General features: G+C 45.9%; 1 protein-coding gene across 2 annotated transcripts in view; it reads right to left on the bottom strand.

The window, feature by feature from the left end:
* The window catches only part of znf827 (zinc finger protein 827), a 71,745-nt gene that overhangs the window by 34,575 nt on the left and 24,439 nt on the right, over nt 1-12,731 (bottom strand). For both annotated transcript variants that reach the window (XM_086119602.1, XM_086119603.1), the window contains exons 2-4: nt 10,220-11,434; nt 4,497-4,669; nt 3,731-4,229 (exon numbers count right to left, since the gene is read on the bottom strand). In XM_086119602.1, the coding sequence (XP_085975728.1) occupies nt 3,731-4,229; nt 4,497-4,669; nt 10,220-11,434 (1,887 nt within the window). The remainder of the gene's footprint in view (nt 1-3,730; nt 4,230-4,496; nt 4,670-10,219; nt 11,435-12,731) is intronic.

The raw sequence follows: 12,731 nt of genomic DNA, 5'->3' as shown, positions 1-12,731 counted from the left end.
TCTTTATCCCAACATGGTGTCAGAAGTGGGATCTGTTGGCTGTCCTGTTCAAGGAACTCTGGAGACAATGGCAATCATGTCCAAACTGTGCGTATGCACCAATTTGAGCACAAAACGTGCGTTCGTATGTTTGGCCCGTAAATGTTATTTATCCATAACTTCGAACTTGAATCGGTGCATATTCTGCAAACAAATTTAGAATAGCGTCAGACCACGCCTACACAAATAATGAAGAATTAGCTTTTTGGGAGGCGGGACATCTTTTACGCAAAATGCACAACATATTTATATAAACACTAATAATAATTTTTACAGGAATAACAAATTGAGAATTTGCTAATGAGTTGACTAATGTACTAAATAAATGAAGGACCCTTCCCCTCACTTTCACCACTCAATGCGTGTGTTATATTTATTCCCGACTAAAATTCCTCCACATTTATTAGTTGATGAGGGCCAATGTGTGTTAGACCTGAGAGATGACTGGAACGGAACGCGGTGTCAGAAGCGGCATCCGTAGCAGGTCCAGTAAAAAGGAAAGGTCCCAATATTCTTCTGATGTCAGGGTTCAGTAGGAGTTCACTGGCTTGTTCATGTGGAGGGAAGTGGATGCAAGTCCCTGCCTTTGCCTTCTCTCGCTCTCTCTGGCCTGCCTTGCTCAGATGTCACTTCATCTGTCTGGTCTTTATATCTTTCACCCTCCGCCTCCCTTGCTTGGCCTTGGGGGACCGAGGCAGGGAACCGGGGGTGTAAAAAGTAGAAGGAATGAGCTACCCATGAAGACACTCAATCTGGCTTGGCAGGGAGGAATGGAGTTCGGAAATCCCGAGAGGAGCTCCCTCACCTTCCCTGACACCCCCCCCCCCCCCGGCCCCCTCCCGCACCAATGTTTTAAAAAGAAATTAGCCCCATTTCTTCTGAGCAGTCCCCCTTCTTTCGACAAAGCAGATACTTTGTGATCAAAGGTATGGTATTCATTAAAGTCCATAATCATCACGTCTTTTTTTTATTTTTTCAATTTTTCATGTCCGCCCACGTTCACCTTGAATGACGGTTCGAACTTAAGATGTCCGCCGCTGGACTGACATTGGAAGGAGTCACCGCTGGCTCCTCCCTGGAGGAGTCTGAGCTTGATTGCGCAGTCTGGGAGTGGAGTGCAACCCCCCCCCCACCCCCACCAATGGGGCATTTGGAGTCGGGGGCACAAGCGGGGGGGGGGGGGGGGGGGGGGGGGGGTCAGTTAGTGAACTGAGTCGTTCTAGTCCCCCTGGCGCATCCTGGCTGGGTCACAGGATGGTGAGCCAAGGGCGCTAATCATTCCAAATTATAAATTCCTTTTTAATTATGCATACATTTTTAATTAATCTAATGTTCCTGGGTTTTTTTCCGGAAGATCTCAATCTAATTACACAGCATTAAGCGCGAGATTGGCAGCGGTCGTCTCGACCCCGCCGCTGAACCTCCCCTAACCTTTTCCCATCAATCTTCCCATCGTCTCCGAGTGCTGCTTTTCATATTGTGCAACACTACAAAAATATTCTCAACAGCATCGAGATTTAACAATCCCAAACAACAGCGTGCACGTCAAGTTTGCCCAAACAATCTTCCCTTCTTTCAAAGTTCAAAAATCCATTCTCAAGCAGAATGGCAGCTCATTATTATCCAGCGTGGAGTCCCAGATTAAAAGAAAATTAAATATTTTTCTCGTAAGCCTGTGCTGAGCAGTTTAAATTAGTTTTATTTTAATTTTTTTTAATGCTCCGTTTGGATGCATTTGAACCTTAGAATTCCCAGTTGGTATATTAACCCCCAGATGGCACGGCATGAATTTGTCTTCATGCAAAGAATGTTCCGCAGCTCAGTGTGAAGGTCTTTCCAAAACAGTGATATGCGAGTTGCATATCAACCCTGTTGTATAGTTATACAGTATATTTTACGATGGACTGGTGAGACGGATTGAGGCGGCACTCTTGCTACATAGATGGGTTGTTTTTTTTCCCTCACAATTATGCTGGTACATTGTAAAGAATTAAAGCTCATTTGCTATCGTGTTTTAGAAAAGGAAACCAAGATTCAAATGGTTACTTTCGAGAACTACGATTCTTTTGCTAACATACGACTAAAATTCAAATGAGATCATCTAAGATTCATTTGCGAACATGATTTAGAGACAAAAACCAAGGTTCATTTTGCCGGAGAATCATTTGCTAAATTGCTTCAGAGACGAGAGCTAAGATTAATTTGTTTACATATTTAAGAGAACTAAGGTTCATATTCGGGTTGTCACGTGTAATACCAAAGCATTTTCCGATTTCAGATGACTCTTTATTAAACGATCGTTGTTGTTTGTTTGGTATTGTTTGTCGCCAGCAACACAATTAAACAGTTAAGCAATATCACACGAGAGGGAAATGATGTTGTAGTCCAACTTTTTGAAACTGATTCAGTTTCCGGTTCGGCCATTGTTTTCCCAAGTTAAAACAGATGTTTGCAAATGACTTATCTTGATTAAACCCAAAAGAGCAGTCTGCTTTCACGAAGCACTGGAGAAATCACAGAATAATTACGACTGAGAGGCTAGAATCAGAGAATTTGGACAGTTTTAAGATAAACAATTGCTTTAAACCGGATGATTCTGAATTGATGGGCAGGGGCCCAAAAGCTGGCCATGGACAGCTAGTAAAAAAATTACATGCATTTGTATTCTGACTTTTTTTTCCCGGAAAAGTCTGACAATTACCAAGTTTCTACACAGGACATCCAATATAGGGTAAGTGTCGAAAATGTTAGTCACTTGTGCGGGCTCTCGTCCGTAGCTGCTCAATTGTAGTGCGGCTCAGTTTTTGGCTAACAGATGTCACAGCGATCAATATGCTTTTGGCAGTAAAGATCACACAGTTGAAATGGCATTTAAAAATGTGTGCATGTATTTTCAGAGGCCATTTTGGGGGAAAAAAAAACATTTTACAGAGTGGGCGAGTGGTTAGCACTTCGACCTCACAGTGCAGAGATACCGGGTTCAATTCCAGCTCCGGCCTTCCTGTGTAGAGTTTGCATGTTCAACCCCCCATGCTTGCGTGGGGGGTTCCAAAAACATGCTTGGCAGGCTGATTGAACACTCCAAATTGTTCCTAGGTGTGAGCGCGGATGGTTGTTTCCTCTCTGTGTGCCCTGCGATTGGCTGGCAACCGGTTCAGATTGTCCCCCTGCCTACTACTGCTCGAAGACGGCTGGGATAGGCTCCAGCACGCCCCGCGACCCTTGTGAGGATAAAGCGGATCGGAAAATGGAGAGAGAGAGATTCTTAACTTCTACAAAATAGATAGTATGCTAGGTGCTGACTGGTAACCAGTTCAGGATGTACCCCATCTACTGCCCTAGCATGCCCATGCCCTGGGTGACCACAGGCAGGTGGGTTGGACTTTGCAACAATAGGAAGTTGCGGGTCCCAGGGTGACAACAGTTGAGGATCACTGCTCGAGACAATTACTCGATTCTTTAAATATTTGTGAAGAGATTAGTTGTCAATTAATTAATTAATTAATTGTGCTATATGGCAACATGCTTTACCGAACTAAGTTTCATATGCTTACATTGGATGGACCCTCGAGACAAGTGACACACTATGTGATGGCCCCGTGAAAACTACTGTCAGAAGTGGCAGACCAGTTGGAAGCACCTTGGTACAACTACAATAAAGCACTAAAGGATAGTCCTAACTTGTACTAACCCGATAGCTTCATAAGCAGGTCAGTGGCCGTCTTGGTCGTGATGTCCGGGCTGAAGAGTGAAGCCGTAGGTGGACCACTGGGGCTGGAGTGTACCCCGATGCTTGTACCGACGCCCGGCAGGTCCAAGGAGTTGGCGCTGCTCCTGGGTCGCTCCCTGCCGATGCTAAAGGGGGACAGCGCAGAAAGGTCCCGCTCCAGCGGCTCCTCTTTGATGTGGACGTGATTGGAGGACGCATCGCCTGGCGGGGACGACTGCAGCCGGGCTTCCAGGTGCGGAGGGGACACCTGGGTCCCCCTCGGGTCAGCTGTGCCGCCGGCGTCGCCCATCAGGGAGCCCTCGCCCTCCGTGTCGGTGGTGAGCTCCTCTTTCACCTTGACGTCACTGCGGGGAAAGTGCTGATGGCAGCGCATGTGGAGCTTCAGGCTGAAGTGACGGGAGGATGTGAATGGGCAGAGTTCGCACTGGAACGTCTCACCCCGGTCTTGGTGCTGATGTACCTGGAAGAGGGAAGGCGAGGTGTCGCATTTTAATACAGTACATTGGTGTCTTCACGAGATGCACTTTCAGGTGTTTATTGAAAACGTACCACTGTCGCGCTACCTGTGGTATTATTGCGTTTTTTTTTGGACAATGGAAGCGCGACGATGACAAGTACAGACTCATGTCGTGGAAAAAAAGAGCAGATTTCCTTTTTAAGGTTAAATTCTGGAGATCTATTGAGCATGATTTGGACTTTCGGACAGGGGGGTAATTATCAACCTCACCTTCATGTGGGACTTAAGATTGTCTTTGCGGGCACAGCGGAAGGGACACAACGGACACTGGTGGCTTTTCAAGCCTGTGTGGATGACCATGTGTCTCTTCCAGTAGCTCTTGCGCTTGATGACCAGGCCGCAAACAGGACACTGGAACGGTTTGCCACCGTCCTCCGGCGAACCTTGCGGGGGGGGCAACAAAATGGCTGTAAGTGACATTTACAAAAGCCCAATTAAAATCCGGCTTTTATGTACTGTGTGATAATGTCGCAGCTTTGTTCCTGTAAAGAAATACAATTCAGAATCTTTTCAGTGCGCTCAGGTCCGCAATAAACCTTTATGAAGACCATCAGGGTAAATGCCAGCTGGAAACGCGTGCACAAATTTAAGGCGTTTTAAAAATTTTTATTTATATATATCTATATATATATATTTTTTTTTTAAGCGTCTCGATTATTGATGTTGGCTTTGTATCCGGCATCCATTACCGCTTAATTGGTCTTTATTAGAAAGAAACATGATGGCATTACAAATTCTACGTGGGCCTGTCAGGATGGGCCTTCATGAGTATTCCAATCGTGTTCCTTGGACGAAAAAAAAAAAAAACATCTGGTAATCAGTGTTTGGCGAAATAACTGCGCTCAGCCATTCATTGACCTGAGGTGTAAAAGCTCGAGACTGCCTATTTGCAACAATAAATGGCCATCTGCAGCCAGAGCTGAGAGGGACGGTGGAAAGAAAAAAAGAGAGAGAGAAGGGGGGAAAAAAAGGATTCTGCTTGCTCCAAACAGCAGAAATAGAAAGAAACCTTGGTACCTTGAGACTTTGTAAAATTTATTTGCTCACGAGTTTTAGACAAAAGATTAACACGCAAAGACACTTGAGAAAACTAAGATTTTTTTTTCTCACACTTTTGAGAGCAATCATTTGCTGTCATGTTATAGAGAAGTACGGCATGTTTTAGAGAAGAGAACAGAGATGTCTACATTGTACGGTAACGTGCGACAGAGACCAAAAATTCAAATTCTGTTATGATGGAGACTCAAAAACTTGCTCTCCAGGAAAGAACAAAGAGCCGTTTACTGAAATGGTCTGGAAAAGTAAGATTCATCCGCAAACATGCTTCAGGAGAAGTAATATTCATTTGCTACGGTGTTTTATAGACGGGTACCAAGATTTATATGCTATCAGGGTGAAGAGAAGTGCAAATGAATATACATTTTTTAAGAGAGCACTGATTCATATGCTAACATGGTTTTGCGACGTAAGATTCTTATGAAAACATGTTTTAAGACAGGTGACTGCCGTTACCGATGACGACCGGATTAAGTACACCCAATACTGAAAAGCATTAAAGGGAATTAAAAACAAAAATGGTTTTTGCAAAATTAATCTTGAAACGACATCTCGCCATGCTAAAACTTTGAGGTACAATTTAAATGCATTTATTTTGGTTTTGCTGCATGTCCACGCAGAAGGAGGAAGGTCAGACAAGTCCTTTGAGAGTTACCGTTGACTTTATTACACAACACTTAGTGACCTGTTTTCACCCCTGGCACTCAACATCACACTCATACTGACAATAATAAAAATGAAAGTCAAATCGAAATAAAAACTAACGATAATGAAAAATCCCAAACTATTACGACGCTGGTTTTAAGAAGAGCACTGCAATTTAGAATACACCAACATCCTTTGTAGAAATAAGGACCGGTATTCTGGCAGGTTTTAGAGAACTACGGTAAGTTTCATCAGCGAGAGATGAGCTCCAAGCGTTATATGCTGAACTAAGATCCATTGACAAAAATGTTTTAGACCGGTGGTCCCCAACCTGCGGGCCGCGGACTGGTACCGGTCCATGGGTCATTTGGTACCGGAGCGCACAGAAAGAATAAAGAACTTACATTGCTTCCGTTTTATTTATTTCGGAATCTGAAAGATGTTTTATTTTGAAAAATTACCAGATTTTCTGTCAAATCCGTTTGTCACTCTTTGACGCAGGTCAAAGTGTGCTTCTCGGTCACGTGATTGGTTACCGCTAAAATGAAACCCCGGAGCTAGCAAAATAAGTAAAAAAACAAACGTCTTTGGTAAGGGGAAAAGGCCCAGCCAGGAGACAGAAGAGGAGCCTATGACTTGCAAGAAAACGAAGGCTACATTTATTAGACAGGATCAGGAGTCTTACTTAAAATACGGATTTATCTCAACGGGAAATTCCCACGCACCAAGTCCACTCTGCATAATATGCGGCGAAGGTGAGTCGTATTTTTCATGCACTTTGTATTTGCGGTATCTTATTTTGAAGGCACGTTTAAACGTTACCATAGCGACTAGAGTGCTGCGGTCAGATAGGACGTTCCTCGTGTCATGATTAGGGTCTTTCGAAAATACCACAGTTTTCATACAGGTCATATCATTTTATTTTGTTGTATTTATCCGCCACACCTTAAAAGGCCGGTCCCTGATAATATTGTCTGACATTACACTGGTCGGTGGGGAAAAAAAGGTTGGTGACCGCCACTGTAGACAACAGAACTATACGTGAACATTTGTTAGAGAACAAATCGCAATTTGTGAACATTATTGAGATAACTAAGATTCATTGGGTGACATGTTTTCAAGAAGACAATCATGACTCGCATGTCTCAGAGAAAAATTACATCCGCTAATGTTTTAGAGAAAAGAATCAAGAGTCATTTGGCTGACATGTTTTACGAAACCAAGATGAATTTACTAACACGTTTTAGGGAAGACAAGCAAGGCTCGCACGAAAGGCAGAGGACAGAAAAAGAAACGCTAAGGTGACATCATTTAACAAGCACCGATTCGGTCTCGAGCAGATTGTTGATTAACAAAAGTGCCTTTTCGCCCAACGCACTTAAATTGTGTCTTAATAGCTTCTTTTCAAAGGTACGATATATCACGTCGTCATGTGCAACCTTTTAAAGCACTCTCTTGTTGTGTCGTCTCTCGCACGGACTAACACAGCAGCGCCGAAGCCTTCGGGAAAATGTACAGAATTAAATCAACGCCTGCGGGCCAGGGTGAAATTGAGGATTTATTGCGCAGGGTCGCTTTTGATGGTGAAGGGCTTTCTGTGTGGCTCCGTTTAGCCCAGGCCATCACTTTGAATCGCGCCGCAACGAAAATGCATATGCAAATCACAGCACATTTGGAGTTACGGCGTTAAATCAATCAACAACGGACGAACCTCCGGCGCGGCGGCGCTACTTGCTGCGGCATAAAACCTGCCGTCTTCCATTTCTTTTTACACCTAGAATGTCTTTCTTGTAGGACATATAGACCACAAGGGTTTTGGTCGATGAAGGAAAGAGTGAAAAGAAAAACGGAACATATATAAATACAATTTACTTTCTTTTTTTGCGTAACTTCATGATATATTCTTCTACAAATTCTTGTAAAAAACAAATTCAGATTTTTCTTGGAAAACAAAATTACAATGTTCCCCTAAAAAGATTTTTCTCACAATTACAACAAAAACGAGGACAAATGATCCACCAATTTTTATTCCGCAAATTGAATCATTACTTTTAAGCATAATCCTGAATCAAAACGTTATCATTGAAAAATGAAGATGTCTTTGGTTGAGTGTTTTGGTGTTAAAATTTCGAATGTTTAATTGCTGTGTATTCTGTCTTTTTTTTTTTTTGTTTGTTATTTAAACAGCAACATTTTATTAGTTGACAAACCAAATGAAACAAGCTGGCTGTCGAACTCTGCTCGTTTGTCTTTATTTTTCATTTCCTCAAAGTGATGTTACACGACACAGTCTCCCATTTCGTTATAGTGAGCGTGAGAATAGGCGTTGAAAAGGCGACTTTGGAAATTTCAAACCACGCATTTGTGGAAGCTGACGAATTTATTTTAGTGGGATTATGAATTGTCTGAAATTCAGACTTTATTCTCATGAAATGTTTTTCTTGCGATATCATGACTTTCTTTTCGTAACAGTACGGCTTTTGTATCCGACTTCTGTCTCCACTTTGACTTTTTTCTTGCAGTTACTACTCAATTAACGATCTTAAAAGTCCTTCGCATAGGTCAAATCAATTTCCGGCTTAATTAATTTAGCTTTGCGCGAATACAAGCTCAGAGTGCAAAACAACATGAAGATGACTGCGAGTGAAATGCGGTGAAGGAAAAACAAAATGGAGTGGGGAGGGCTAAATGAAAAAGGAGCAGACGAAATGAGCACTAAATGGGCTTTATGGTGGGAGTGGCGAGGGGAGGCCTATAAAAAACAAGGCATGGCTGTCAATAATCAAGGTCACATTTTTCAGTCTGGCGACCAAACAACATACCTGCACTTTTACAGCACCGCCCGACCTTGACGGCTCGCCGGGTTACAGCATCCCCCCCCCCCCCACCCGCCCTCTCTTTCACCATCACCTTTTTAACATGCAGATCACACAATATTACATCGGCCGCCTCATCCGTCTGAAGTCAATTTCATCCCGCCATTTTAGATTTGCTCGGGGTTGCGACACAATCCTTCAAAAGTGGCCATCCATCTCTTTGAAAACATTCTGTTCTTCCCTAAAGGCCACTTAGTCTCTCTCTCTCTCTCTCTTTTTCCCTGTTTGGGTTACATGTCCACGTCTTCCAGAATAAACGGCGCGCAGGCGGCAAATGTACACACATCTGTATTCAGTCAGTGGAAAGTATGACGCGTTTGGCCTTCAGGTCTGCCCTCCCAATCAGTGCACCGACGGCTCCGGTTAGCGGGGTTTCGCGCTGCCCGGACCCACACGAGGGAGGGCTCCACCCGCTGCTTTTTTGGCAGCTCCCCCGAGCGCAAACGAGACCGTCGAGGAAGGCGGCGAGGTCTCGGTCGGGAGACCCCCGTGGAGCTCGCACTGCCCTTTTGTGAGACCCGCTTGGTTGGCTGATGCCTCGGTGTCTTTTCTGTGAAGGTAATTAAGACTGCAGCGGCTGAAACTAGTGGCGTTTCAAGGAGTGTTATCGCCACACGGGGGGGGGGAGGACGTTTATGACACTAATGTCTGAGAAAAGTCGGACTATCGTGAGTTATTTTTCCAGTAATAATGATACGACTTTTTTTGAATAAATATTCTGACTTTAGTCTCTTAAAATGTATATATACTACCACTTTTAAGAGGATATTTCAACATTACAGCCAACCCCCGCCATTTGCGGGGGGGGGGGGGGGGGGGAGTGACCAAGCCGGCCCACGAACAGTGCACATTGAAATCATTGAGGGCAGGGGGTTGGAGGTCAGAACTGGGCGATAGAACAATATATATGGCGAAAATGATCCTCTCGTGTCTATCATCACTTGTCCTCGACTAGGTGAACATTTCTGATGCAGATGATGGCAAACGGCAAAAATAAATAAAATGGAATGACAAAGGAAGCTTGATTTGATGGAGAACGCTTTCGCTTACTACGCTTGTTTCACACAGCTGACTCCAGGTGGCAGACTGAACAATTTGGGGAAATGTTAATCATCCATAGTCGCCGTTCGGGATTTCCCGATTACATTTCATTGCACCAGAGTCTGAGTTACCTGATTTTGAGGATCTGCAATACCGTGGCAAAGTAGGAGGGAGAAAAGAGCACATCCAAATTGTCTTAAACACAGTGTACAAATAATCCCTTTTGGGACATTTTTGTTTTGCGGTGGGGAGAGATTTTTCGAAAGCAAAATGGGTGCCTTGACTCAAAGGTTAGAAGTAGATCATATCAATTACCTGCTTGACTGTTGGGTTTTCCTCTTCCTTTGGGTGTAGAGGGCAACAACAGCTCCAGGCCCTGGGTGGGTGTCGACGGGGTGGGGGTTTTGTGGTTCTTGTCCAGCAGGGGCTTGACATCCTCTTGGAGGACGCCACCGCCGCCCGACAGTGGGGAGCCTTCCTTCTTCTCGCTGAGCAGGTTCCCCGCCGCCCTGGCCGCCACCTCTTTGAGCAAGGCGGCCGATGAGGTCATGGACACGAGCGACAGGAAGGACGTGGCCGAGTTCTGCTGGTCAGCGGGCGCACCGGGCGCCGACGAACCGTGACTGCGCTCGCTGACTTTCTTGGAAAGTGCGGCCAAAGTGGAGCTCGCCGACTGCGGGCTGAACGGAGAGTTAAAGGCATCGAAGCGCACCACGTCGTCGCCTCGGGGGCCGGACCCTCCGAGGGGCGGCACGACAGACGAAGCAGCGGTGGTGGAGGTGGTGGTGGCGGCGGCGGACACAGCACTCTTGTCTTGAAGCACCGCGTTGGCCGCCGCTTTTAACTTCTGGATGGCCGAGTCCGGGGAGAGGCTGGACCCGCTGGGCGTCGAACGGCCGGTGGGCGGCCACTTGTCGGCGACACCCGCCCATACGAACCCACCGCCGTTGCTGTGGGAGTTGAAGTGGTCCGGCGGCTCTTGTTTAACGTTGGTAAGCGAGGGGGCCAACGAGGCAGGCGAAGCAGAGCCACTGTTGTTGTTGGCCAGCTTGCGAGCGAGCGCGCTTAGCTGTTGAGCGTGGTGTGAGGACGGGGAGAGGGTCAGCGGCGAGGCGAGGCCCATCGGCGGGGACTCGCCTCCCCGTGAGGCCCGCCCGAGGAGGTCCCCCGCATCGAGCTTCAGTGACCCGGCCTCCAAGAGGCGGCGCAGGTTGCTGCTGAGGGGCTTCCCGAGGGCGCGGGATGCCGCCTCACCGTACAGCGATGACACCACCGACGAGACGGCGTCCTGCGGCGAGAAGGCGCCGCTGCCCAGTCCCAGGAGTTCCAAGGAGGCGCGGTGGACGGGCGTGGGGCAGCCTGTGGGGCTCTCCTGGTTGGCATCTGGTGACGAGCCCCTCGGCAGGAAGAGTTCGTCCTGGGTGTCACCGTAGGACGAAGACTCAGAGCGCGTGTCGGACGCATTTCCGAACCAGCCTTCCTCCTCCGCAGCGCCGCCGTCAGGCCCTCCTTCGTCATTGCTGTCCACATCTAAAGATGGAGATATTACGATGAGAAAAATGTGCAAATGCTGAGATTAGCTTGAACACACATCCCACTCTAGAATTAAGGCCAAATCCTTTTTTAGACAGTGGCCAGGAATCAGTTTGCGGACGATAGATAGGGGGGGAGGAAGAAAATGAATAAATAAATGAGGAATATGACATCACCAAGTCCCTGACCTTTAACCGAATCGAACATGCCTCTTAGCAGGTAAATTTTGTGTCCGAGAGAATTTTTTGTGCTACGTTGGTGTGCTGCTGTTTGGCTTAGCAACAACATTAGTTCCCATGTGTGCATCTGTGAACTGAGGGCATCGCAGGTAAGAGGCAGAGTCAGTCAGAACGGTGCAAATGAGTCACACGCGAAAAAATGACAACAATTGCCTTGCTAAAAATGAGCTACCCTTTCGAACATTCACAACACAATGACCACCTTTTTGCCAAAATAAAAATTTTCACATCACTACTAGAGAGTGCCCCCTACCCTCAAAAAGTTTTTGTTTAGTTTGCAAGATGTTTGAAGCAAATTTCATTTGTCAGACTTTTTTTTTTCCCCCCCAAACCTTATTCTTCCCAATCATGGACTCAAGGAGTAACAGCGTTACCATGACAACACAATCCATCTGGGAGGCTAGACAGCAAAGATTAGGGTAATGGAGGTTACAGAACCCCATTAATATTCATGAGCCCGCAAGATACCAACGGGGAGCCAATAAGGATAGGGTTAAGGTCACCCAGGGTCATTAATATACACTTTGTGTATCAATATTCATAAGCAAAATATTACAGCTTGCCAGACAAGGGCGAACAAAGAGGAGTGAGCGTTCCTGATACATATTAACAAAATGGTCAAGGGAAGGTTTCCTGCCTTTGTATGTTACTGGCCAAAAAAATAAATAAAATAAAATAAATCATTCGATCCAAACAATTGAAAAAATGCAAATGTCTTCACCTTTCACAGACCCACTGACCCACTCTGTGTTTACAGGCAAAAGCAAAACGGTTGCCAGGAAACGGAGCCCCGGCAACCTTGTGATCGGGCTCTGAACGGTACACGGTGGTCGTCGAAAGGTGAACAAAGTCACTGCCACCACCGCTCCCCCGCCTGCATGGGACCTCCAGACCGGTTTCCTGACATTTGGTTGAACGGGAACTTGGTTGAGAAAATGTCTGCATCAGCAATCGGACGAGATCCAAATCAAAGTCTCTTGTTCACAAAAGGTCGGTCAATACGCAGCTCTGGTTGAGAGAGCCCAATAAGGAAGGGAAAAGTAAATGTCCCAAAA

The sequence above is a fragment of the Hippocampus guttulatus genome, chromosome 9 (genome assembly GCF_054856545.1).
Source record: "Hippocampus guttulatus isolate MCC_2025c chromosome 9, RoL_Hgut_1.0, whole genome shotgun sequence".
NCBI lineage: Eukaryota > Metazoa > Chordata > Actinopteri > Syngnathiformes > Syngnathidae > Hippocampus > Hippocampus guttulatus.
This window is presented reverse-complemented; position numbering and strand designations above follow the sequence as displayed.